The sequence below is a fragment of the Paramisgurnus dabryanus genome, chromosome 18 (assembly GCF_030506205.2).
Source record: "Paramisgurnus dabryanus chromosome 18, PD_genome_1.1, whole genome shotgun sequence".
Classification (NCBI taxonomy): domain Eukaryota; kingdom Metazoa; phylum Chordata; class Actinopteri; order Cypriniformes; family Cobitidae; genus Paramisgurnus; species Paramisgurnus dabryanus.
The window spans coordinates 32,581,976-32,608,531 of record NC_133354.1 but is presented as its reverse complement, the minus strand read 5'-3'; the positions used below and the strand labels follow the sequence as shown (position 1 = coordinate 32,608,531).

Here is a 26,556-nt window from a genome sequence, read left to right as displayed (position 1 = left end):
GTTTGTTTTTAAAATAGGTTTGTGTTTAGTTAGTTATTTAATGATATAAAAACGGTGGTGTCACGTCATGATTGACAGCTGTGATATCGTGTGATATGCGCATTCTACGAGAGCGAGGGCGGGGTTTTGACTTCGCGGCTTCCCTTCCTGCTCACTACTGCGCATGACTGGTCCCGAAATTGCTATTGCGCAGACTCAAGACCCAAGATGTCAGCGCCATATCTGGACACTGGCAGCTTCACTTTTCACCAATGGAAGAGAGCGAACAGGCGTCGTCCATCCTTTTTTTACAGTCTATGGTAGCACACCGCAAGCGTGACCAGCGTGTATGCGAAGTATGAGCAACGCATGTGAGGAGAGTGTTTGCCGTGCGTGGCCATTGTGCTTTGACACCAGCTGTGTTTGCAGCATATACTGTGCAGTTTAATAATTGTATAAAATCCCAAGTTCACATTATTTTATATTCATTTAGGGGCAAAACCTCTTCAAGATGTTTTTTGATGGTCAGTGTAGTTTATATAACTGATTTGTCTAATCACATTGTTTTCGTGCTGTTCTGTTCTGTGTAATGACAATGACAGATATAGACACAATACACAATTATAAACATAAGAAGCCCATGGCACATAAATAAATCTGTTTCTCTGTTTATGATAAAATAAAGATTTCACTCAGTGATTGACAGCATGATGCAATTGTGTTTCCCTTCAACAGTATAAGCTTAAGATTTTTGAAAAAAAAAACATGCGTCGCTTGAGACGACTCAACGTTGTTGAAAAAGGTGAGTTTGGGATGTATAAATAACAAACGAGTGAACGATCATCATCATCAAGTTTTAGGAAGTGAATTAAAATCTTCATTATTCCAGTTTTTATACCAGATTATAGCCTAAATAATCAGACAGATAGCAGCTAGCTATCATTATTTTTGGTAGGCATTAGGCAAACTAAGCTAAGAAACTAAGAAACCTATCAGTGACTTGATTGGATATTGATAGAGATATTGAGGTATGGATTTTCATGACTCAAGTCATGTTGTCAGGGTTTTAAACAAGACACGAACCCAAGTGTAGACGTAGACAATAACAATGGAATTTATTGAACAAAAACAGGGAAAAAACCAAACCCACGAGGAGGCAAAACAAGACAAGGTAAACACAACACTAAACTGACACTAAACTTAACATTAAACCAACAATAAAACTTTTCACAACATATAATAGACTAGACTAAGATTATTCTAAATACTCACAGGCAAAGGACACGGGAATACGACAAGACGAACGTGCACAGAACAGCAAACACAAGGACAATAAATAGGGAGAACTAATAAATACCAGGCATGTGATGTTCACTTGTATCTTCTGGAACTGTTTCCAATCTAAAATTATCAAGTTGTCTGCTAAAAATTATGTGTACAAAAATGTAAATTTGATACTTATTATTTATTTTATTTATTTTGATTTTAGTGCACACTACTTTATTTTTAAACTACAAGCAAAAAAATTCTCTTCAAGGCAACACTATGTAGTTTTTCGACTTTCAATTATTTTAGTGGTAGAACAAATTTTAACTGGATGAATACTACTGCTGCTGCAACCTGAGCGGCCTACTAGTGGCTACAACCATACTCTGTAAGTTGCGTGATCAGTTCAGAGCACACAGCGCTGCCCTCCCGTGCCTGCAAGAGTGTCTGATACTTGGCAATGTTGCACATTTCAACCACATGGGGAAACGGTAAGCCAATTTTACATGGAGAACGTCTCGGTTATGGATGAAACCCTTGTTCCCTGAAGGAAGAGAACAGAGACGTCACATCGATGACAGACGCATTGGGAACTTGCTTAGAGAGACCAATCTTCATGTATCTAAAAAAGAGCCCATAAATATTGTCATGCATGATTTGCATTTGCTGGCGACTTCCTGCCGGGCAAGTCTAAATTGAGCAGCAGGTGCAATGTGTAAGGGGGGTGAAATTTATATGTCCCCATCCATCCGTTTGGCCCAATGGCGAAGTCCAAACCGCATGGGAAGGATTGATAGCGCGTTCGGTCTTTTCCGGCGCTCTGCAGATGACGTTTTGGCGTTACGTAATTTAGGTATATTTATCTCTAATCTGACTCCAAAGACAAAGATTTAGTTTATATTATATTACAAATTTGATTGATTATTACTTTTAAAGCTTACAGAATTTAGATGGATGTTTGTTTATTTATTCTGATAAAGCTCTGGTATTACACTCGTTCATTCGGTTCTCACAGTCGCATATGATCCTAGTACGGGCCTCATAATTAATATACTGGTCAACGGTCGTAAGCGAATCAGTGTTGGTCACTGCCAGAGGTTGGACTATACGCTTAAGTGGCCGCTCTCTGCGTGCTCAACTTTAAACATATTTTATTTAGTCCCCTTAGAGGTGACACTTAATTATTACAATTATTATTTCTAATCAAGATTAATGAATAGAATAACATTGAAATAAACAGAGGTTGAGGCTGACCCTATTTAGGGTAATCAGAAATGTTACTCTAAACGGAAACACAGCCTCCACGCTTCTAAGTACACTTAAACTAACCAATTGCTATTCGTATCTCACAAATCCTCAGCTGATGTATTATTCACTATCTAACTGGGTTTGGGCCGATCCTAGCCTGATTTCAGTCCTTACGGTAACTACGGATACAACGATATTACTTGCAGTGTCAACATTTACCGAGCAACACAGAATAAATCAAACTTAACAATTTATTAACCAGGTAGGTAAAACATAATTCAGAAGCCAATTTACATTCCAATTCAAATACGAAATAAACAAAAACTGTTGCATACCTGGTAAGGAGATGGAGATCTGGTTACAGATTCCTCAAAGTAAAATGAAATTCATGATGCTATATCAAAGATACAGCATCATGGGGGTGCATTTTAGAAAAACCCGCCTAAATCTTCTACACATCTCCTTAAATAACCAGAGAACAAAGCATATAGGAATTTGATACTGATTGGTTGTTGTAAAACTAAGGGCTGTCCTTAATTTGTATACAGTGGGTGATTGGTTTATGCTTAGAATGGGAGGTGTCTATCAACATTGAATGAAGTTTCACATACTTTAACATTGAATTCTGTTGTTATATGAGTGAGACCATTGTAACCACTTGCAATGAGACATTTCAATAGAAAACAAATAAGATACAGATTTTAGATTCTTTGTGCATGTAGCATTTCATATACAGGTTGCTTTGAGAGAGCCCCTCCTGAGAACACAGCATGAGAGAGCTACCCTTGATTGTCAAACATCACATCTCCATACAAATGGTAGATCTGCAGACAGATCGATACCGTTGATTGTCAAACATCACATCTCCATACAAATGGTAGATGAGAGAATAAGAATACAAATGTATGACACCCTAAAGGTGTGTCTTTGAAACCCAAATGTGTCTCAGTAAGAAGTCCACTGTGAATCGTGGAGAGTGGCTTTCCCGCGCACTCACTTTGCCCCCATGCAGTGTCCTTTGGGGAGGTGCTATCTTATTCAGGAAATTGTCTTACAAATGCATCAGTACTTTTTCGCTGAGAGGCCAAGCCTGGGAGCTCTGGACACCTCGGCAATGGTACAACCGTGGAGATGGGACATGATGTCTTTGTTCCCTTTTTCAAGGAACGAGGGTTACATCCGTAACTGAGACATTCTATTTCAGTTGGTCACTCCGACGTCACGTTCATGACCGACAAATTAGGAATCCCTACCAAAGCTCCATGGGGTGCTTCCCCATTCCAGTGCTGAGAAGTCTTGAAGTTTTACCACCTGATTCTTGAATGGAGTGGGGGTAACCTTGGGCACATAACTGTGCCGTGGTCTCAACATTACACTGGATTCAGGGGGCCAGAACTGTAGACACTAATCAATGACCGGAAATGAATGCAGGCCCCCTTACCCTCTTTATCGAGGCTAATGCAAACAGGATCAAAGTGTTGGTAGACAGAAACTACATATGCGCTGAATGCAAAGACTCGAAGGGGATGCCCTGGAGAAACTTCAGTACCATGGACATGTCCCACGAGGGTATAGAGGGAGGACAAGGTGTATTTAATCTCCATGCCTCCCTAAGGAGCCTGCTGACCAGGTCGGGCATCTTCAGGGGTCTTCTTGTAAAGAAAAACACTACTCGACAAACCAAACAGGTTCCACTTCAACGCATAGGCTCGTAGATGATAATTGTGTAGTTATTGTGTTCGCTACCTCCTGGGGTAAACCATTTAGAACCTCGAGTTGCAACATACCTTGAGAGCATAGACCCCCTTGTCGGTTGATATACTCCCAGGAACTGTTTGAGTGGGACTAGGGGCACCACAAACAGGCAGCTTTCCACTGGGGCAGGATGTGACTAATTCCCTCAGTCTGCTTCTGGGCAGCCGAGAACTGTTGGGCGAAACTTGCTAAAGAGGCCGGCCTGGGACAACGGACGGGTTCACTGTCTGGACAGCCCCATAGCCCTTAGCAGCTCAAGAGTGGTGAGGGGAAGGGAGTACAATTATGAGCAGGAAAAGGAGCAGCCCATGACCTTGTAATCTCCTCATGCACCTCGGGGAAGAAGGGCACCGGGGTAGGGCACTGAGGAGTAGCGCCGGCTATCTCAAGAAACCAATCATTGAGGTGGGATGGTTCAAGAGTTGGGGGAGGATGCACCGAATGTTTGGCAATCGAAAATTTTCGGCCAAACTAGTGAAAAGGCAGAATAAATTTTACCGAATAATGAGGTCTTTGATGATGCGATCAAATAGCAACCAGTGCAGAGTGAGAGGTGCGCACATGCAGCAAACATGTTGGTAAAAGCATTTTAAAGTGATGCGAAAGATGCAAAAACATACAGCACTGCAAATTCCTTTATCATTTAAAATCAAGACATCCTGAACACCACGCAGCGTATGAGAAAGACACAGCGATGGCGATCCTGGATATTTTATACAAGCACAGAGAATGAGAGACTTTAGCTCTTCATATCATGTCATAGAATGATGAAGAGCGTCAACAGTATGTTATAAAACTTCCTAGAACCAGTATTCTCAATGAAAAACATGCTTATATTAAATCAGAAGTAAAGCGTTTATTAACAATAAGCTTTTTGTTAGACCGCTTTGTTGAGGGCTTTTTTCTCTTTCATCTTTAACAAGTTTATCTATAGCTTTCTGATCAGAAATGTGACCATGTGTAAAAGGCCCTATAATGCCTTCTAGAATGTTTAAAATTGTTAAATAATGTGATATAAATATAGTAAATAGGACATTCTGAAAATGTAACTTATGCAATGGTGAGAAAATTGGCAAAATAATTAGGAATATGAAAATATGTGCACCACAACAAAAACATAACATCGGTGACAGCGCACCATAACATATGAAACAACACTGCTGGTGACAGCACACTATAAGATTTTGTTACTGCTATGACTACACACACACATACACCTAGGTCTAAATACATAAAAAAAGATGCTCACTTACATTCAGGGGTTAAATTGGGATTTGTTATGTGGGGGGGGCACTGCGGGGAGGGGTACTTCGATGGGTAACATGTTTAATACTGATGACAGCAAAGCCACTGGTGTGTTTCAGTGACATTCTGGACCTCTGATAGGATTTGATAAGTTTCAGCTTTAAAGCTGTGCCAGAGGTTGACCCCAAATATTTTAAAAAGAGCATCTGAATTTTAAATGATGCAAATCTATGAGTTTGACACCCTATATCCATTTGTTCCACATGTCATTATGCACAATTGATCAAACTTTAAAGGAAGTTAAAAGAATTAACCTCCTTGAATAATTCTAGGCATAAGATACCCAAAAAGACTCTTACATGTCTTATAAATTAGCCATAGAGATTCCCTATGCTGGTCAGCAGCTAAAACAATCATATAGTTAGGTTTGATTTGTGTAATCAAAATACATTATTTTATTAAACTATGCCTATACAATGAGTTATATCCAGTGTTATCCAGTTAACATACTGTAATTAAATGTGAGTGACAAATACTTTAATTCTTTACACGTTTCTAGTCTTCTATTAAGTTTTCTCGACGTGGGCACCATTCTTACCTCTCTCTCTCTTGCTCGCTCTCTCTCTCCTCTACAATGTCAAATGATCCTGTGTGAGAGCGCGTTCTTGCAGTTCTGAGTTTTTTCGCTTGAGTTGCATAACTTGCGCGAAGACGCATTTAAAGGGGAAAGCGCATGTTTTCGGGGCAATCGCGCCGCCCAATTCTCGTCATTTGCATCGCCCTGTGAGAACGCACCTGGTTGCGTCTTTGCATTGACTTTGTATGTAATCTGTTCGCGCAAATCGTTAAACTTGCGTTGGTAAGTATGCCCTATAATGAATGGAAACGCATTATTCCCTTCACTTCAGTGCACACGCACCAGCGCAGCGAGTGCACGCGCACAAGCGCAGCTGGTACACTGGCAAGAGCAGAGCGAGACCTTCAGCATATGTGCCGGGGCTTAGCCCCGGACGGCCCCGTTGAAAACCCGTGAGAAAGCCTGGGAACAGCGGATAGCAACGAGTATGTGATAGGGCCCGCCGACTGTCAATCAAATTCTTCCAGATCGGGCGGGCCCCTGATTGGTCCAAGCCCGTAAGCAACGCTTACCCTGCTTACCGATAGTTACGCCCCTGTTTTTAACTTTCTCAGGATTTAAGTTATTTTCATTGTTTGCCCCCTTGAGGGTATTTAAGTTACAATAAAAGTTGTTTTTAGTTACTTTCTGCAATTGGGTTCTATCCACCACCACACCGTGATAGACTTATTTATTTAAGACAGTTTACTTATTTACCTAATAAAATGTTCATGACTTTCAGAGAATTACACAATATTAGACAAGACTACCCTATAAAACCCTAATATGAATGATATTTCTGTAATCAATTAACCATTTTGTATAATTTAGTTTTTTGCCATGACAAAAGACATTTTCTCCTATGCAGTCTTCTTCTATGCAACAATAAACACACCAAAACACAAAATATACACCATAAATGTCAAAGATTTTAATTCAAATATTGCGCCTCAAGAAGTGATTACACTTGTCTGTCTGATTTTTATTTCTAGCAGTAGGCCTACATGATTTTAATAAACTGTCACTGTAAATAAAAATGCAGCATGAAGTTAAAACAACTTGGTATAGCAAGTCAATTAAACATAATATTTTAAGTTTTAATTTGTGAATAGTTGACATAACTTATAAAAACAAGTTGAAATTGTTTCACTTAATTTTTTAAGTTAAAGTAGCATAAAAATATATGTTGATTTGACAAAAATGCTGCATTTTGATTACACTGTGGATTATGGGATACACTCTTAGAACAGATGTGTTAAAAACACACATTAGATTCTGGGACAACAAACTAAATGTTTTGTCTCAGTCAGAAATCCCCCCATCTCTGTGTTATTATTGAACCCACACATTTTGTGCTACTTTTAATACAACTTGTGTTTTATTTTAACACAAAATCAACACAAAAATGACACATACTGTAATATGTTAAAATGACACATAATGTGTAAAAAGCTTAACACAAAAAAATGTGTAAAAAAATTAACAGTGTGTGAAGGACTGTGTTAGCTCCGGAACTGATAGGCTTATTTAAATACAAATGTGGTGTACTTAAATTATGTAACACATATTTTTGTGTTTTTTGCATGAGATCCGGACTTAAGGCACACAGACTGGGACACAGTACAAAGATACACATATTCAAAGCCCTTTGAATAAAAGCGTCTTCCAAATGCATAAAAAAGTGTAAGAAAGTGGGCGTGTGGTAAATTAATGGAATCTGGAAAAACAAGTCGTTTCCATTTTGGAAACAAATATTGCATATTGGAGCAAATATTGAAAAAATATAAAAGTATTTTTTTGTTTCAATATGCCGGCTCAGTTTATTGACAACCTTATATTTGGAATTCTGTGTTTCTGTGTGTTTAATAAGTATTGAGTGCATTTAGATTTAAAAGGTTTAAAGTATCAGCTGTTCAAACTTACCCTGGCGAGGCTCATTCCACTTGGCACTTTATAGGGAACATATTTCCTGTATATATGACCCACTCTTGAACATGGAATGTCCTCCATACGACCACCACACATCCACACCTGAGAAAAAGGCCATTTTAATTAATTTTATTTAACAGAAATTTTGCTCAACTCTGTATGTGTAATTAGTGACATGTCATATGACTGAATACATGTATAAATATTAGGCTTCTCAATCAATTCAAATTAATTCATTGGTGAGAAATCTTATACATGTTCCTATTTTTAACACAAATTAAATTAAACAAAAACAAAATGTTTTACAAAAAGTGTGAAGTACTTTAGCTTAAACAATGTAAATATACTTATTCATATTTGTTACTATGTTATCAATCCTAAAATCCAAACTGAAAACAACTCGCACTGACATATTTTAAAATACATCAGTACTCTTTGTTCTGCCTCAAAATGCACACAAGTAATGTTTTTAGTAAGGCATGTTTGTTAAAACTAGTTACATTTCCTAATTAAACTAAGGCCTAATCCTGGTTTAAAATAATCCCTGTCTGGGAAACTGCCTCATAAAGTACCAATTGCAAGGACAAATGGTAAATAATCTCACTTTGTCTTGAAAACAAATAATTGATTATATTGTTAACTTCTTAATAAACCACAAACAAACATGTATACATTTATTTTGTCCTCACATTCTTTACTGTAGTTCCTTTTTGGAAGAATGAAGTGTCTAAGCTCTGTCAAGAAGACACGACATGCATCATGTCATGATTATGTAGGGTACCGGTGGTGAGGAAGAATACATTTTTATACCAACTGTTTTATGCACAAAATAAGATATCATCAATCGGCTGCAAACAGGGTAGGTTGACAGTCGGTCACTAATTTTGTCCATTCCTCGCGATTTTTGGCAACTTTTCGTAGTTCGCTCATTGTTGCTGGTACGTCCTTGTTGATAAGTTCCCCAATATATTGGTGGTATAGTTTTCGCGCTCTGCCTTGAGCTCTTTTGCCATGTCGCTGTTGTGGGGTGTACAGGACGTACTTGTTGATCAAGTCACTCTCATGTCTTCTTAGGGAATGTCCTACAAATCTTAACTGCCTCTGTTGTACTTGAAGAACAAGTTGGTTGCGGCCGACTCTTTCATAAACCTCTTTATTGCTTTTCTTGTCCAGACGTTTTATGCCTAGCATGATTCTGCAACAGATGGTAGCAAAGCTGTTAAGTTGGTCTCTGAGTTTCCTGTTAAGGATCCAGCTTTCGCAGCCATAGAGCAGGATTGAGACACACGCAGATTCAAATATATTGATTTTAAGTGTAATTGGAATAGTTCTTGACTGGAATACGTTCTTCATCTTCCAGAAGGCCCCCCATGCTTGACCTCTTCGGATTTTGATGTCAGATTCGCTAGAGGTGATATGGGAGCCAAGATATTTAAAGTTCTTTGTCCATTTGATTGTTTGTCCATCTAGCTCTATGTGATGATGATTATGTGTTGCCATGTCCAGACTGGTATGTTCTTGATTACTCATAGCTTCTGTTTTGCCTTTATTAACTTGAAGGCCTACTCTCCTGGCCCAATTTGCTGTTGTTGTGAGTTGTTCCTGTGCTCTATCCAGGGTGTTTTCAAACAGGGGAATGTCATCAGCGAAATCCAGGTCAAATAGTGATACTTCTGGATTTCTGCTGGATTCTTTTAAATGTGTTACGATTCCGTGCGATGATGTGCTCCTTGCATGCTCTTCTTCAGCTCGTGTTAATACATAGTCTATGACGATTATAAATAGGAAGGGAGCTAGGGTGTCACCTTGTAAGACGCCTGTTGTAGTGTGGAAGGGTTCAGATAGCTTCCCTTCTACTAGTACGTGACTCTTTGACTTATTGTATAGTGTGCGGATCGCACTTACTATTTTGTCTGGGATCCCATAATGTCGTAGTATGTCAAACATGGTTGATCTCTTGATGGAATCGAATGCCTTCTTGAAATCTACAAAGGTGATGTAATAATCAAGTTTCTTGTCTTGAAAGCCTTCGATTATTCTACGCAGGATGTGAACTTGTTCTGTACATCCTCTCCCTCTTCTGAAGCCAGCTTGATTGGCACGTAGAATCTTGTCGATCGGATCTCTTATTCGATAAAGAAGGACTTTGTTGTATACTTTGGCAGTGACCGACATTAGGCTGATCCCCCTGTAGTTGTTCATTAGGGTGAGGTCTCCTTTTTTGGGCAGTGGTACTATCAAGTTCGTGATGAACTGTTCTGGTGCTTTTTCTTGACCGTATACATCATTGCAGATGTTCCAGATGAGATCAGCAACATAGTCTCCTCCATATTTGAGTGCCTCTGGTGTGATTGCATTATCGCAGCCAGGTGATTTGCCACTCCTCAGTTCTTCAATTGCACGCTTTATCTCTTGGATAGTGAATGGGCTTATGTTGATGTCTAGATCTTGAGCAGCAGGTTCGATTGGCAGGTCGTCGGTAATTATGTTGTTACTTAACAGTGTTTTAAAGTATCGTTGCCACTCCTTTAGGAGTTCTTGTGACGAGTTGATGTCTTTACCGTCTGCTCTTTTCATTTTATGTTTGTTTGTCGATTTAGTCTTGCCGCTAATCTCTTTGACTATCTCCCAAGTTGTTCTTAGTTTATTTACTTTTGCTGCTTCTTTAAGTCGCTGTAGTTTTTCTTCCAAGTAGTTGATTCTGTCCTGCTCGTATGAATCAAGCAGATCTTCACTGAGCTGTTTCATGTTCACACTTTTATTTCTCTTGGATTTATTTCGGGCTTTGAGAAGTTCGATCGTTTCACTCGAGACCCATGTCTTTGGGGCTTTTTTCTTGACTAAGCCGACCTTGCTCTTTGCAGCATCTTCGATAGCTGTAACGAATCTATCGTATTTTAGCTGCATATCATCGCGGTTGTCTTCTCTTCTAAGAGCGTTGTAGCTATTTTGGATAGTGATGGTATATTGTGCTTGTAGCTCCTCTTGTCTTTAAGCTTTCTCCAGTCAAACTTGAGGCGCTTGTTCTTGTTTTCTCTTGGCGCTCTCAAGCTAATCTTGATCTCTGTGCTTACTATTCTGTGGTCTGACCCAAGATTGATTGTGTCATACGCTCTCACATTCTTCACCGAATTGATCCATTTGCTGTTGATGAGTATGTGATCTAGTTGAGCTCTGTTTTTCCTGTCTTTTGCGTTTCTGTTGACATCCGGTTGCCACGTCCAGATTCTGGATTTTGGATGAGGGAATCTGGGCTGTATTGGCCTTGTGTTTGTTGCTTCACAGAACTCAATTAGTCTGCTTCCATTGTCATTTGTTGTGTTGTGCAGAACATGTTTGGCTATAACTCTTGAATTTGAATTATGACTGTCTTCACCGATTCTTGCATTGAAGTCGCCTGCAAGGATGAGCATATTGTGTGGTGGTGTGTCTTGCACACATTTGATGAGCTGGTTATAGAAGTTGTCTTTCTCTGTCTTTGGTTTTTCCTCTGTCGGGGCATAGACTACGATAACTGTTGTTATAGGGTTGCCCGCAAATGTTGCTGTCATTATCCGCTCTGATACTGTAGTTGTGGCTTTGCTGCTCGTGAGAAGCCCTATTCCTCCGACGTGATTGCCTTGGGTTGTTTTTGAGGCTGAGCAGAAGTCGAATCTCCATTCTTTGTTGTTGTAGATTTCGATGTAAGTGTTAATGCCATCGGCTGCTGGTAGTCGATGCTCTTGTATGGCTACGATGTCGATTCCTTTCTCTCCACACCCATGGATAAGCTGGTGGAACCGATCAGATTGATCAAGCTTTGATGTTTCTTGGCTGCCTCTCTTTTCTGTTTTTCGTAGAGTGCGGACGTTGTAGGTACTAATAATGGTTGGTTTACGATGAGAGAATTGACGCTGCTCGGCTGTGTTGATGGTGCTTGTTTTGTCTTGCTTTGACGCTGCATGATCAGGAGCAGGTGACTGCCCCTTCATACGCGATGGAATCGCGCAGCGACACGGTAAAGACGCTTTGTTGCCCGGAATGGGTACTTAATTTGTGACTTTCGAAGTAGTTTAATAAAACCAAGCGGGTTACTAGCCCTGCAAGGAGTGGGTCAGTTTAAGGTCATGACCCAGGATATAAAATAAGATATAGTCATGTATAGTGTCACAAATTGATTCAGGGACAGTGTTTTCTCCCAGTACATGACAATCCTATATTAACCCTGTAAAGCCCTCGGTTGTAATATTATTACAACATCAGTTTAAGGTCTAATAAAATATACCGGTCCATGTTTTTTTTTCTTTAAAACCATATTTACACAACTAAAAAGTTCTATTGTTTAACGCTACAATGACTTTTAATGGTAGATTTTGTAAATAGGTTTGTTTTCCTGGCCATGAACTTATAAAACTTGCAAACTACCTTGAAGAACATGACCTTTTTTACTGGACTTAAATAAATTAACAATCACATAAGTAAAATGCCTAATATTTTTTTCTGTGATTAATTATGTGTCTAGATCATGTAGATTTTAAGATACAGCTGAATGTTTTGATTATATAAAATTTTGAGCTTGTTATGTCGATGTTTTATTTCACAACGTTGGGTCTGTAGGGTAGCAAAATTGACCTGTGCATCTTGGTTACATTACATGAAATAACTGTACTTCTAAACTGTTAAAAATCTACTTTTTTAATAATTTTTTTGTAGCAACAAAAAATTATATTGATTTTAAATATCTTTAATACTTTATTGAGTTTTAGTCAAAGTTTTAAGATTATTAAATACGTTTTTAGGAAATGAATAATTTATTTGAGGATTTTAAAGTATTTATGTAGCAATATTTGAAACTATCTGTATCTTATTATTTATAAAATATACTTAGCTGGTCCTGCTTTCTTGTCTGGGCTTTGTTTGCACAAATATCTGTTTATAATGCTAATACAGGTGATATTAGCATTATAAATAGAGGACAGCTCGTCAGACAGTATTGTGCGAATTTTGTGGAATGAGTTAAAGGGATAGTTCGGCCAAAAATAATATTAAACCCATGATTTACTCACCCCCAAGCTGTCCGAGATGCATATGTCCATCGTTTTTCAGACAAACACATTTTCAGATATTTTAGAAAATATTTGAGTCATTTCACTTTATTTATTATGACTCAACTTGTATACTTAAATGTTCTGATTTCTTTGTATGAATTCAATATTTGGCTTGATGGCTACATCTGGTGAAAATTTTGTATCAATGGCTCACTTAGAAATCCCCTTACTGATAAAAATGCTGAGGTGTCAAATACTTATTTTCCCCGCTGTATATACATGATCTGTATGCTCATGATCTTTGGACCAGTTTTGGATGATGGACTGTTACCTTAAAAGAGATCTCATATTGCTCTCCTCCCCAAATCTCCAGTCCTGTGTCATATCCTCCCAGTTCCCAGAACCACCTTCTGTCCACAGCAAAGAGACCACCTGCCATTACTGGAGACCTTACAGGAAAGAAAAAAAAATGTGTGATGATTTCAATGCAACAGCTCAGGCTACATCCAACTGAGTTCAAGTGATTAAATTCATTTTAAAAGGTAAAATGTAAAAGGTTACAAAAATGCAACATAAAACATCTTTGGTTACGTCTGTAGCCCTTGTTCCATGAGAAGGGAATGAGGTGCTGCGTCGCTGTAGTGAAACTATTGTCACCGTATCTGAAGTGCTGTGTAAAATCAGTCCAATAGGGAGAGAATATGTCACAGGTGGGATGAGGAATGAATCAAGAAATATAAGGGCATTGGAAAAGTTTAGTATTTGCTCTTGAAGGTTTTTGTGTATATTTCTTTCATGTGTAATCAATAGCCCTTTTCACACAGACATTCCGTAAAATACACGGGACAGGCATCCTGGAATTTTCCAGAATCTTAGATTTTTTTGTTCATTCACACTGCCATGATTACCCGACATCTGATGGTCCCGGAAAGACACGTGACCTGTTGAAAGTCCTGCCCTCTCTTCTATGCAGCATATGAAGTTTGCAAATTATTTATTATTTCTCTCTCCAGAAACAACTCGTGTGCATTTTTGTTTATGATAAGACTATAAAGGAGCGCTTGACACACAGTACTATGCTGGTGAATGATCTCAGCTTCTGAGTGGATATTTGACGAGCTCCCTGATCTCTGCTTTAATACAGTTTTCAGACATTTCTCATTGTGACATATAAATGCATTTAAAGCTGAACGATATACAGTCTTGTTCAAAATAATAGCAGTACAATGTGACTAACCAGAATAATCAAGGTTTTTAGTATATTTTTTATTGCTACGTGGCAAACAAGTTACCAGTAGGTTCAGTAGATTCTCAGAAAACAAACAAGACCCAGCATTCATGATATGCACGCTCTTAAGGCTGTGCAATTGGGCAATTAGTTGAAAGGGGTGTGTTAAAAAAAATAGCAGTGTCTACCTTTGACTGTACAAACTCAAAACTATTTTGTACAAACATTTTTTTTTCTGGGATTTAGCAATCCTGTGAATCACTAAACTAATATTTAGTTGTATGACCACAGTTTTTTAAAACTGCTTGACATCTGTGTGGCATGGAGTCAACCAACTTGTGGCACCTCTCAGCCGTTATTCCACTCCATGATTCTTTAACAACATTCCACAATTCATTCACATTTCTTGGTTTTGCTTCAGAAACAGCATTTTTGATATCACCCCACAAGTTCTCAATTGGATTAAGGTCTGGAGATTGGGCTGGCCACTCCATAACATTAATTTTGTTGGTTTGGAACCAAGACTTTGACTGTTTACTAGTGTGTTTTGGGTCATTGTCTTGTTGAAACAACCATTTCAAGGGCATGTCCTCTTCAGCATAGGGCAACATGACCTCTTCAAGTATTTTAACATATGCAAACTGATCCATGATCCCTGGTATGCGATAAATAGGCCCAACACCATAGTAGGAGAAACATGCCCATATCATGCTCCATGCTTCACTGTCTTCACTGTGTACTGTGGCTTGAATTCAGAGTTTGGGGGTCGTCTCACAAACTGCCTGTGGCCCTTGGACCCAAAAAGAACAATTTTACTCTCATCAGTCCACAAAATGTTCCTCCATTTCTCTTTAGGCCAGTTGATGTGTTCTTTGGCAAATTGTAACCTCTTCTGCACATGCCTTTTTTTTAACAGAGGGACTTTGCGGGGGATTCTTGAAAATAGATTAGCTTCACACAGACGTCTTCTAACTGTCACAGTACTTACAGGAAACTCCAGACTGTCTTTGATCATCCTGGAGGTGATCATTGGCTGAGCCTTTGCCATTCTGGTTATTCTTCTATCCATTTTGATGGTTGTCTTCCGTTTTCTACCACGTCTCTCTGGTTTTGCTCTCCATTTTAAGGCATTGGAGATCATTTTAGCTGAACAGCCTATCATTTTTTGCACCTCTTTATAGGTTTTCCCCTCTCCAATCAACTTTTTAATCAAAGTACGCTGTTCTTCTGAACAATGTCTTGAACGACCCATTTTCCTCAGCTTTCAAATGCATGTTCAACAAGTGTTGGCTTCATCCTTAAATAGGGGCCACCTGATTCACACCTGTTTCTTCACAAAATTGATGACCTCAGTAATTGAATGCCACACTGCTATTTTTTTGAACACACCCCTTTCAACTAATTCAACTAATTGCCCAATTGCACAGCCTTAAGAGCGTGCATATCATGAATGCTGGGTCTCATTTGTTTTCTGAGAATCTACTGAACCTACTGGTAACTTGTTTGCCATGTAGCAATAAAAAAATATACTAAATCCTTGATTATTCTGGTTAGTCACATTGTACTGCTATTATTTTGAACAAGACTGTATCTTGTTGGGATGACGTGCGGGTATTTTCGTTTATTATAGCTCAAATGAGCACGTGACGCGATATTCTTTTATGCTGCTGAATGATCTCCGTTTCAATGCAGTTAGTAACGAGCTAACTTACCTGATATCTGCTTCAGTCAAGTTTGTTGACATTTCTCGTCGTGAATATTGTAAATCCCTTATTTTAAAGAGTTGAACCAACTTCATGTTGCCATGTCACGCGCGTCCTCACTACGGCACGTTCGTCATTGTTTATGCGTCTCATTTATCATATCCTGATAACTGCTTCAATCTAGTTTGCAACATTTCTCGTGGTGAATGTTTATATGCATGTTATCTCTCGTTTTAAGGAGCTGAACCATAACTTTTGTTGTGATGACGCTCGCGTCCTCACTTTGACACGCCCTTTACGGCATTCGTTCGGCTTCTTGTTCACACAGAGGGTTATCCGTGTATCTGACTAGGTCCTCTTTCCGGCAACGATCCCAGAAGATTAACGGGACAAGTTTGTGTTCACACAGACGCTTGTCTGGCAATTTTACGGGTATTTTCTGGGACCAAAGGTCTGTGTGAATGGGGTTAATGTCTGATGCGTAACATTGCAACTGTGCCCTGATTTTTTCAACTTTATTATTGTTTACCCAAATGGCCCATACAATTAGACCTTTAGGTCATCATTAGGTCACATTCTTGTAGGTTCTCTGTGGGTGTGACTGTCACTTCATAAATCAAAGTCTCCTGTGGTGCTCTTCTATTCTTTGTGTACCATGTATAAAGGTCTGCTCACACAAGGTTGACACAACAACATCGCTCCTGAAGAACTATGCTACATAAGAACCTTCATTAAATCTCTTTTCCCCACAAGCACTTGGTCCTGCTTACTTATTTTACATATTAAATGCATTCATAGATGCATAATTGCACTCATCACTGCAACTAGAAGAGAACATAAGAATTTTGAAGATTCTAGGTTTAGAAGACTACTGAAGATAAATCGACTGTGTTTGTGGAAGAAACTCCTTAAAAATCTTCGTTTGATAAGTGAAACTTATCAGCTCTCTAAAAAAAATAGTGTAAAAAAATAGTGTTCATAGTGTAGCATTGTTAATAATTTTAGGCTTGGTCCTTTTTCGGAAGTTTTTAGATTTTTTTAAACAATTCAGTCATCTAAAGATTGTAGAGGTGTAAGCTTGGCCCTTTCTCTTAAAGGTAGGGTTACACATTTAGAAAAATGTTAATGGTAGCCGCCTAGCAATGAAATCCCGATCCCACCCTCAAGTCAAATCGCCATCCAAAGTCACGCCTCTTTCCAAACACATGAACACGCACAGATCAGACGGTCACATCTCATGTCACATTCAGCAGTGAGAAAACTTTGCAGTACAAAGTCGAATAACACTTCCAAAATAACCAAACAACTGGTTTACAGCAGAATTAGTTTAAGCACACGTTCGGTTGTGTAGACGTAGTAACTATATCGTTACGCTAATCCGTAAACGAACACAAATTTCATAAGCAACACAATGCTTCATCAAAGTAGAATATCTGAATCCATCTCAGTACAAACATATCGCGTACCTACCTTTCCAAAATAAACAGTGCAACGACGCTTTCAGACCCTTTGCCTCCTGCAGCTGTTTCATCTCGTGGTAAAGCAGTAAAGTTACCGATGTTCATTTGGGTTTTTGCTCTTGCTGATCCAGGCAGTTTTTGCTGTTGTTGTTATAAAAGATGTCTTTCATTGTGTGCCTCCTGTGTAGGTTGTCAATTCAGCAGAAAAGTTTGCTGTTCTCACTGTTTACAGGAGGTGAGTGCACGTGAACGCGCCGATGACGTATGGTGTCTGCATTCAAATTACGCTTACGGATGAGGGACAAAAATGGAAACGTCCGTTAGGACCGAAATCTATGATTTGTTGAACATTTTTTGGTCATACGACTTTCATAGATGACATAAATTTATACAAATACATTTAAACAACTTAACACAGTGATTGCTATCAGGATGTGAGGAGACTTTTAACCAGCATAACAAAAAATGTTTCAGGATCAAATCTGTTACCCTACCTTTAATGACTGTACAAAGTTTAAAAAAACAATTTGGTCCATTTGTCCAGAACTGTACAAGTCACAGAAATAGTTTGGGACTGATATTGCTGCAAGATTTTAAGATTCTTCTAATGAAGTAGAATTCAGAAAGAATTTAAGAGTTTAAAGTGTGAAGTCTAATGTTTTTTAGTGTGCAAACAGTACATTTGAGTGGGTTTGTCTGTATGTCCCAATTGGTCAGTCTGAATAAGCACCTTTAATATCTCTCTCACCTTTTGTTTTGTTTTCACACCTCTGAGGGCACTTCTCTAGTACCGGCTATGGCTGAGTCTATGAAAAACAATGGTTGTGGTTGTGCTTTCACCACTATCACCCAACGACCCCCTTCTTTAGACTGGGAAGCACCTCCCTCTAGCCGGTCGTTTAAAACAATTGACCCTTCGCAGGGAGCTTGATTGACAGGTGATCTGACCAATCATACTTCTTCGCCATCCAAAGCAGTCAGGAGAGATAGTAGATTAATATTGGAGGATTTGAACTTGAAAAGCGGAGTGTACGGACACATTTCCGCAGTTAAAACAACATTCCCCCTTATGATCATTCATGTTTATTTGATGCTATAAATTAACTAGAATGAAGAGATAATTTGAAAAGTAAGACTTTGTTTAATATGTTAAATATCAAAAGTAACCTGGTCTGTCCTGTGTGTCAGCGAGTTGTCAATGTCCTCCCTCCTCCGCAATGTATTTTTCACTGCGTGAGAACATGGTGGGGCGTGAGAGCAGCGTATCTTGTCGGACATACATAGCGACAGTAACTAAGGGGGTCGGGTCTTTGCGAACGGTCAATTGACCGGATATTTTCTCAATGTTCATGAGTTATCTGCACATCTCACTTATACTGTTTTCCAAAGAATCAAATACAGTTGGAAACGACGTAGACCATGAATAACACAGACTGTTAACAACTGTTTTTAATAAAGCAATAAGCCCCAAGAAACAGTGGGTTACCAGTGCATTTTATAACAGCTAAGGGGCGTTGTTAGGCACGACGCGAAGCGGAGTGCCTAAAACCCCCTTAGCTGTTATAAAATGCACTGTAACCCCACTGTTTCGCGGTATACATATGAATGTCCCCTACGCTAATAGGGTTTTGTTTTTCTTTCTTCATGTCTCGTCCTCGACCCCGAGGAAAATGAGACAAACAGACCCAGTTCTGGTAAATGTGAAAGTCGGCACACCTCTGATCCACCGGCTGACCTTCAACGTGATGCCCAGCTGATGCCTGACCAACGACCACCGGCAGAACCCACTTAACCTCCGCCTAATCTCCTTAATCATTTCAATGTATATATAAATATATCTCCCAAGGGTTTTTCCCTCCTAGGACTTTTTTTACTTCCCCGGCTAAGCCTGGGGTTTTTTTCTCCTAGGGGGTTTTTCAACCCGGGGAGGCAGCCTTCTTGGGCTTAACTTAGCACCCTCTTCTTTACGTTACATTAGCAATACGCACGCTTATAATGTTGATTCATAGCCGCAGCAAATTTAGCTGCTTGTGCTATCGTGTATTATGTTGTGCTATCTGTCGATTTTCTGTGCTTTCCACTGCTTCTATTAATGTAAAGCTGCTTTGAAACAATCACCAATTGTGAAAAGCGCTATATAAATAAAATTGAATTGAATTGAATACTATCTACTTTCTGAATACTAATACTTTCTTTTTAATCTTTTTATTCGTAATTCATAACTGTAACATTATTTAGTGGCTTTGTAAATATCACTTATTTAAGTTGATTAAAGTAATTGATTAAAGTAACTTAATAAAATCTGTTAATGTCACTTATGTATTTTTTAGTTGGTCAAACCAAAATAAATGACTAGAAATAGAAGATATATTTTTATTTAAAACATAACATATATTATTAAGACGTAGCCTACATCTAATAAAATAGCAAACAGCGAAACTGCGCCTTTTGCGGTCAAAAATCAATTCCAAAGTGTGGATTTTATGAATATTTACACTTATAATATGTACTTTGTGAAATGTGTGTGTAAAATAAATAATCAATTTCATAACATGTGGTTGTAAAGATAAACACACCGCGTCTCATTCCAGGTATCTTATTTCACACGTTGGCATGCAACACTTTTCAAAACGTATTTATATAAAATCTAATTTATAAATTAAAAAACAAAGTTTTAAGTTAAGGCAATAATAAATATGTTTATCTTTATTGAAAGAAAAACGTAGAATATGTTATTATGGGTATAGTTGATGCAAATAAAGTGTAAATGTGCAGTATGCAAACAATGCAAACAAATGATTTCTAAAAGTAGTATACTTAGGTATACTGTAACTAACAAGAAACACTACTGTACATACAAATGAATGTACAATTTAAGTTATAGACAACAATGCATCTTATTTTATGGTTTTACTAGTTAATATAACTAACAGTGGCATATGTATACCATGCTATATCTTAGGTGGTAGGTCCTGTGTTATAACTGTGTAAAATGCAGCACTTTATTTTACAGTCCAGTTTCCATGTAGTTACTATGGACATACTAGTAAATACACCACATTAGCTCTTGCGTACGGTATTTAATGGTTGGGTTGCCTGTGTAATAACTATGTAAAGTGCAACACTTTATTTTACACTCCTGTTCTTGCAGTTACTAAGGACCAACTAGTGAATGTCCCCAGTAGGTAATGCGTACGGTATTAAATGCTTGGGTTTAAAGAGTACAATAGAGGACAAAGATATTGAGTACAAAAATGGCACATCAGTAATGTTTGTTATTAGTTATCATATAGGTACACTATAAGTACCTTTTATGTACTTCTACATGTACACCTACAAGGGTGTACATGAATCCTCAGATTCCACCCTGCAAGCCCATTCTCCCATCAAGTTCGTTTTTTATAAATCACAACCTTTGCGTAGGAACTGGTGTACACACGTTCCAGCCCTGTTTTGGGCATACACACACTTTATGATTGAGAGGTCTTCTTTCTGCTGGGTTCATCTTCTCTTAACTGCCCCAGCTGCTCATATATTGCCTCCTGCTCTTTGACGAATTTGAGGAGCTTGTTGAAACGGGTTCGTGGTGCAACAACATTATTACATCAACTGAACCCCTTGTTGACAAAATCCATTAAAAGCAAACTACCAGAGTCACTAAAGTGGCGGCAGAGGCAGAAAGTGGATAGATACTGTCACCTGAACTGGCTCAGCAGTGTTGAGATGCATTCTACAATTCAGCATCCAGGACCTAGCATCCAGGATGCTATGGCGAGTAAGCCCAATGCTGGACAAAAAGTTGGAACTTTGACTGACCTGGCCCCAGATACAAATTACATCACTCATAAAGCTGCTAATAAATGAAGCCTTTGAAGTGAAAACGTCACTCTGGTCCATGGAGTCAGTGGGATAAAGGTATTGTAAAGTGGTACCTGCAGAATATGAGAGTAAGTACCCCCAGAGGCACTCTAAAGTCACACAAGTTAATGTGTCATGGATTCAACAGTATTGCAGAGATCCATCGGCAAGTGACAGCTAAGGAGCTGCAAAGAATATTTCCCGGCGTTCCATTGCATGAACTGGCAGTTGGAGATCTGGTCCTCCGGGATGGGAGCTACTCACCCTTACTTTTTAGAAGAGCTTGCGGTAACTGCGCATATGTTAAAAACTAATTTTGCACTCTCAATGAGGACTGCGGCAGTAGAGTATGAGGAACTCACCTGTAAAAGTCCAGCTACTCATCAGTCTCCAGTGTATCCTGCTGCCCAATCCAGCACCGCAGCCTTCAAGTGAGACTTCCTGAAATGGTGGAAGTGGGACAGCATTGGTGCCGTCTGTGAGCCCAAGTGTGGAGGTTGTCGCTGCAGGAATTGCCAGCCAGGGGGTAAATAAATGTGACTCGCTAAAGAAAGGTAAGTGAAAAAGGTAAAAAATTACTTGGCATATGTTAATGGAGATTCCCTGCCAAACAACAGAAGAGCTGTCAAAGCAACATTCCTCAGGACAGAAAAGCAGCTGGCAAAGGAACCAGAATGGAAAGTTGCTGTCACAGCACATGCATGCTCCAACGCAAAGCCGTAGTAAAGTTGCCCAAAGAAGTGATTGAGAGCTGAACTGGGCCAGTGTGGTACATCAGTCACTTAATCGCTCCAAATACTTACACTGTTATGAACCTGGTAAGGCTCATTTGGAACAGCAACCAAACTTTAGAGGCCTGAACTTAAATGACCTGCTGTTTAAGGGTCCCGATGTGTTCAACCCCATTCGTGCCATCCTGTTGAGGTTTTCACTGCACTGGGCAAAATAACTTTCAAAAAGTCTAACAAAAATTGGAGAGATTCAAAGCAGGACTAACATCCAGGATTGGTGTTGGGTTCCAAAGCCAATGGATATTGCAGACATCATCACAAGAGAAGCTGGCCCTAAAGATTTGGATGATGAGTGGAAGACAGGTCCAAAGTTCCTTGGTCCAGTGGTTCCCAAACTTTTTCAGCGTGCGGCCCCCTTGTAAACGATGCATTCCGTTGCGGCCCCCCAAAGAAGATTTGTGACAAAAACTGTTCTAAAATGATACTAAAAAGTAGTGCTTTTGGTTAGTAGCCTTATTTTTTTAGGTTTAATTACACAGAATTCATGATAAATTAATGTATTTCATAAAATGTCATAAAACTGGGGCCTCCCTGGCACCATCTCGCAGCCCCCCTGGGGGCACTTTTCTGGAAACCCTGGGGGAATGTCGAAGTCGTCTTTGGTTGAAATAAACCGGATTTCCAGGAGACGCGAGTGTCGCAATTAGTTTCGGTCCCTTGAAAACAAAGCTCTGACATTCCATTGAAGAAGAGAATCAGTCGTGTTCACTTGGATAATAATGACCAGTTATCATGATCAGCTAAACATTGGATTCTCAAAAATATGCAAAGTTTGCGGCATAGACTCTCTAAAAGACATCCAAGAGTTTTGCTTGTGGCAGTTAGTGGATTCAAAAAGTTTGATTCCCCTGAATTGCTTGTATGTGTTAAAAAGTGAAGATATATGCTTCAAACAGATGTTTAACCGGAGCGTCTCATTGGTGTGGCTGTTGATGAAGTGCACAACATTGTTCTATGGTGAGTTATGCTGTTTATTTAGATGCTATTCGGTTGGGGCTGGTTATTTCAATAACTGACTTGTTGCCAGCCGGCTCGTTATCGTGGGGAGTCCGAAACCAGAAGCTGGACTAAAAAAACTGTGATTGGTTGTTTGACATAACTACTGTAAGTCCAGAAAAAGCAGCGAAAAACACCAGACCTTCAGTATTGCGAGACTAACAAGAGGCATGGCAACTGGACTTTTGGTGTGTGGAGGCTGAGTTCAAGCCTTTTTATGAGGATCTCAAAACCAGCCAACACTCAAATCTACAGAGAGGTTCTTGTTAGCATACCAGAGGTTTGAAATGTTTTAAATGCTGTGCGGGATCGAGTACTTATAACAAAGACAGCCGGTAAGCTCTGTTGGTTAAGAGACACTATACTTTGTCAAGCTTGCTATTGCTGCTACCAACGTGTGAATGTAGCATTCAATGACGTGATTTACAGATATGTTCTTGTAGCGTATATTCAACATACAAGGTGTAGGGTGTTAAGAAATTTTCTCATATGTGTGTTTATACTTTGTTTAACAATTAGGGGTTGTTAACATTTACTTAAATTTTATTTATTAAGTTGCTTAAGTTGCCTGGTTTAATTAGGTAATTCATGTTTTGTATAGCTTTAGTTTTAATACTTTAAATTACTATAAAATACTGCTTAAAATCTGTCTGATATAAATAGAAATAATAACTACTAATAACTTAAGTATGATTTGACTATATAATTAAATATAGATTGCTTAGAAATCTATTAATAAATATGGCTTAAAGCACAGGTGATTTAATATAGCGTTTGTAGTTAAGATCCAGTCAATTAAACTATACTATGGTGTAAAAGCTATACTGAAATGCATTTATTTGGTACTTTATATTTAAGGTTAAAGTGCACCTATTTTGTTGCTAAAAATCTACATTATTTTGTGTATTTTGTCATGGTTCTGCCATCTTGTCCTTTTGTTTAATCTAGTCTTGTGGCAGAATCATGACAGACCCATGTTTTGTGTGGGTTCACGTGGTCTTAGTATTGATTTACTGGACCACGTGTTCCCAGTGTCTTGTCTCTTTTACCCCGCTCCCTTGTCATCCTCCTCATTATTGTTTAATTCCTGTCACCTGTTGCCCTCATGAGTTGTCCTCTATTTAAGATCCTTTGTGTTTGTTGTCCTGGGCTTGTGCATTGTTTCAAGATACCTGTGAGTACGCTGTCTCAGTTAGTCTAGTAAAATAGTGTTTATTGTCAAGTTCATTGTGTAGTGTCACCCTGTTTAGTGTTAAGTGTAGTTGTAGTCTAGTCTTGTTTAGTGTTCACTTCCTCTGTTTAGTATCTTGTTTATATTGTTTTGCCCCCTCGTGGGTTTTGTTTTCTGTTTTATTCATCAATAAATATCCTTAGTTAACCCCTTGTTGTCTGCATTTGGGTTCATCCCTTCACACCCTACCACCATCATAACAGAATGCACAAGCCCTAACTGAACCCAGCAGACTATGGACTCAAACCTTTCTTTCAGAAGAGCCCACCAGGCTCATGTATTATTTGGTTTTTGCCAGAGGGGCAAGAATGTCAAGGACTTTGCCTTCGACTTCCTGAGAGCAGCGAGCGGGTCTGGGTTTCGCGAGCCAGAGCTAAAGCTCATTTTTAACAGTTGCCTGGATGAGCCCCTCACCAAGTATGAACAGGAGATTGTTAAACCCCTGGGCTTCTCCGACACGTTGGAGTTCTTAATGAACCGGGAGTCCAGGGATCCTATTGGAGCTTCCAGTCATGCCCCTCTTCCTTCCATCCCGGAGGGTCGAGTCCTGGCTGTTGCTACGCCTGTGGACCCTGCTCTCACCACCTCTGCTTCCAAGAGCTCTACCCAGCCTGTCGACCTCCAAAGGAAATGCGAGAGAAGGAGTTCGTGGGAGTCGGCATCCGAAGGATCCTCCACGGAGCCTGTCGCCTCCTCCGCAGTGCCCATCTCTACTGCCTCTCTCTCGGCTCCACGGCCACGGAGGAAGAAGCGGAGAAAGGGAGCATCGGCGGCACTGCTAGCCACTGAACCCCCTGTCTCGGCTCTCCAGCCACCGCTGCAGCCCCTGCCGTCTGTGCAGCCACCGCTGCAGCCCCCTGTCACGGTCCCCGTCTTGCCTGCGCTGCCGGACGCAGCGCCCCCTGTCACTGTCACTGTCCCGGTCTTGTCTGCGCTGCCGGACGCAGCGCCCCCTGTCACTGTCACGGTCCCGGTCTCGTCTGCGCTGCCGGACGCAGCGCCCCCTGTCACGGTCCCCTCTCGTCTGCGCTGCCGGACGCAGCGCCCCCTGACACTGACTCTGTCTCTGTCTCGTCTGCGCTGCCGGACGCAGCGCCCCCTGTCACTGACTCTGTCCCTGTCTCGTCTGCGCTGCCGGACGCAGCGCCCCCTGTCTTGGTCCCTGTCTCGTCTGCGCTGCCGGACGCAGCGCCCCCTGTCACGGTCCCTGTCTTGTCTCCGCTGCCTGACGCAGCGCCCCCTGTCCCGGTCACTGTCTCGTCTCCACTGCGGGACGCAGCGCCCCCTGTCACTGTCTCGTCTTCACTACCGGACGCAGCGCCCCCTGTCTCTGTTTCGTCTCCGCTGCCGGACGCAGTGCCCCCTGTCTCTGTTCCTGTCTCGTCTCCGCTGCCGGACGCAGCGCCCCCTGTCTCTCCAGCTCCTTCAGTTGCTTTCTCCCCTGCACTGTCATCCAGTTTGTCTGCCTGTTCCCCTGTTACTGTCTCCATGTCCTCCCTGAACTCTCTCCCCTACCCTGTGAGTCCTGGCTCGCCCCCTTCTGCTCCCTCGTCTACCCCTACCACACCCTGGAACCCTGCCGTGCCTCCGTTTGTACCCCTTTCCCAGCCTGCATCCCCAACCAAGCCTGTTGCCTCCAAGCTCCCCACCAAGCCTGCCCAGACTCCTCGTCCTAAGCCCTCCACTACCCCTGGACCCAAGACCCCTTGCCCACCCAGCTCCACCCTACCTGGACTTCCTCACATGAACTTTGTTTTGCCTCCGCCCCCCCTCCCTTGTTTGTTGTTTTTATTGTGTCACCCCAACCCTCTTGTAATTTTATCTTGTCTGCCCCTGTGTATATTTGTTATGTTTTCTTGGTGTCTGTCTATCTGTCAGTCTGTCTTGTCCCGTGTCTAGTGTTCCCCTGGGGAGCGTCTGGTAGCCGCTCCTTTAGGGGTGGATTCTGTCATGGTTCTGCCATCTTGTCCTTTTGTTTAATCTAGTCTTGTGGCAGAATCATGACAGACCCATGTTTTGTGTGGGTTCACGTGGTCTTAGTATTGATTTACTGGACCACGTGTTCCCAGTGTCTTGTCTCTTTTACCCCGCTCCCTTGTCATCCTCCTCATTATTGTTTAATTCCTGTCACCTGTTGCCCTCATAAGTTGTCCTCTATTTAAGATCCTTGTGTTTGTTGTCCTGGGCTTGTGCATTGTTTCCAGATACCTGTGAGTACGCTGTC

General features: G+C 40.4%; 1 protein-coding gene across 2 annotated transcripts in view; it reads right to left on the bottom strand.

Moving 5' to 3' along the window:
* galnt10 (UDP-N-acetyl-alpha-D-galactosamine:polypeptide N-acetylgalactosaminyltransferase 10 (GalNAc-T10)) overlaps positions 1 to 26,556 on the bottom strand; it is an 86,666-nt gene that overhangs the window by 12,455 nt on the left and 47,655 nt on the right. For both annotated transcript variants that reach the window (XM_065287682.1, XM_065287683.1), the window contains exons 7-8: positions 13,397 to 13,514; positions 8,033 to 8,140 (exon numbers count right to left, since the gene is read on the bottom strand). In XM_065287682.1, coding sequence (XP_065143754.1) covers positions 8,033 to 8,140; positions 13,397 to 13,514 — 226 coding nt within the window. The remainder of the gene's footprint in view (positions 1 to 8,032; positions 8,141 to 13,396; positions 13,515 to 26,556) is intronic.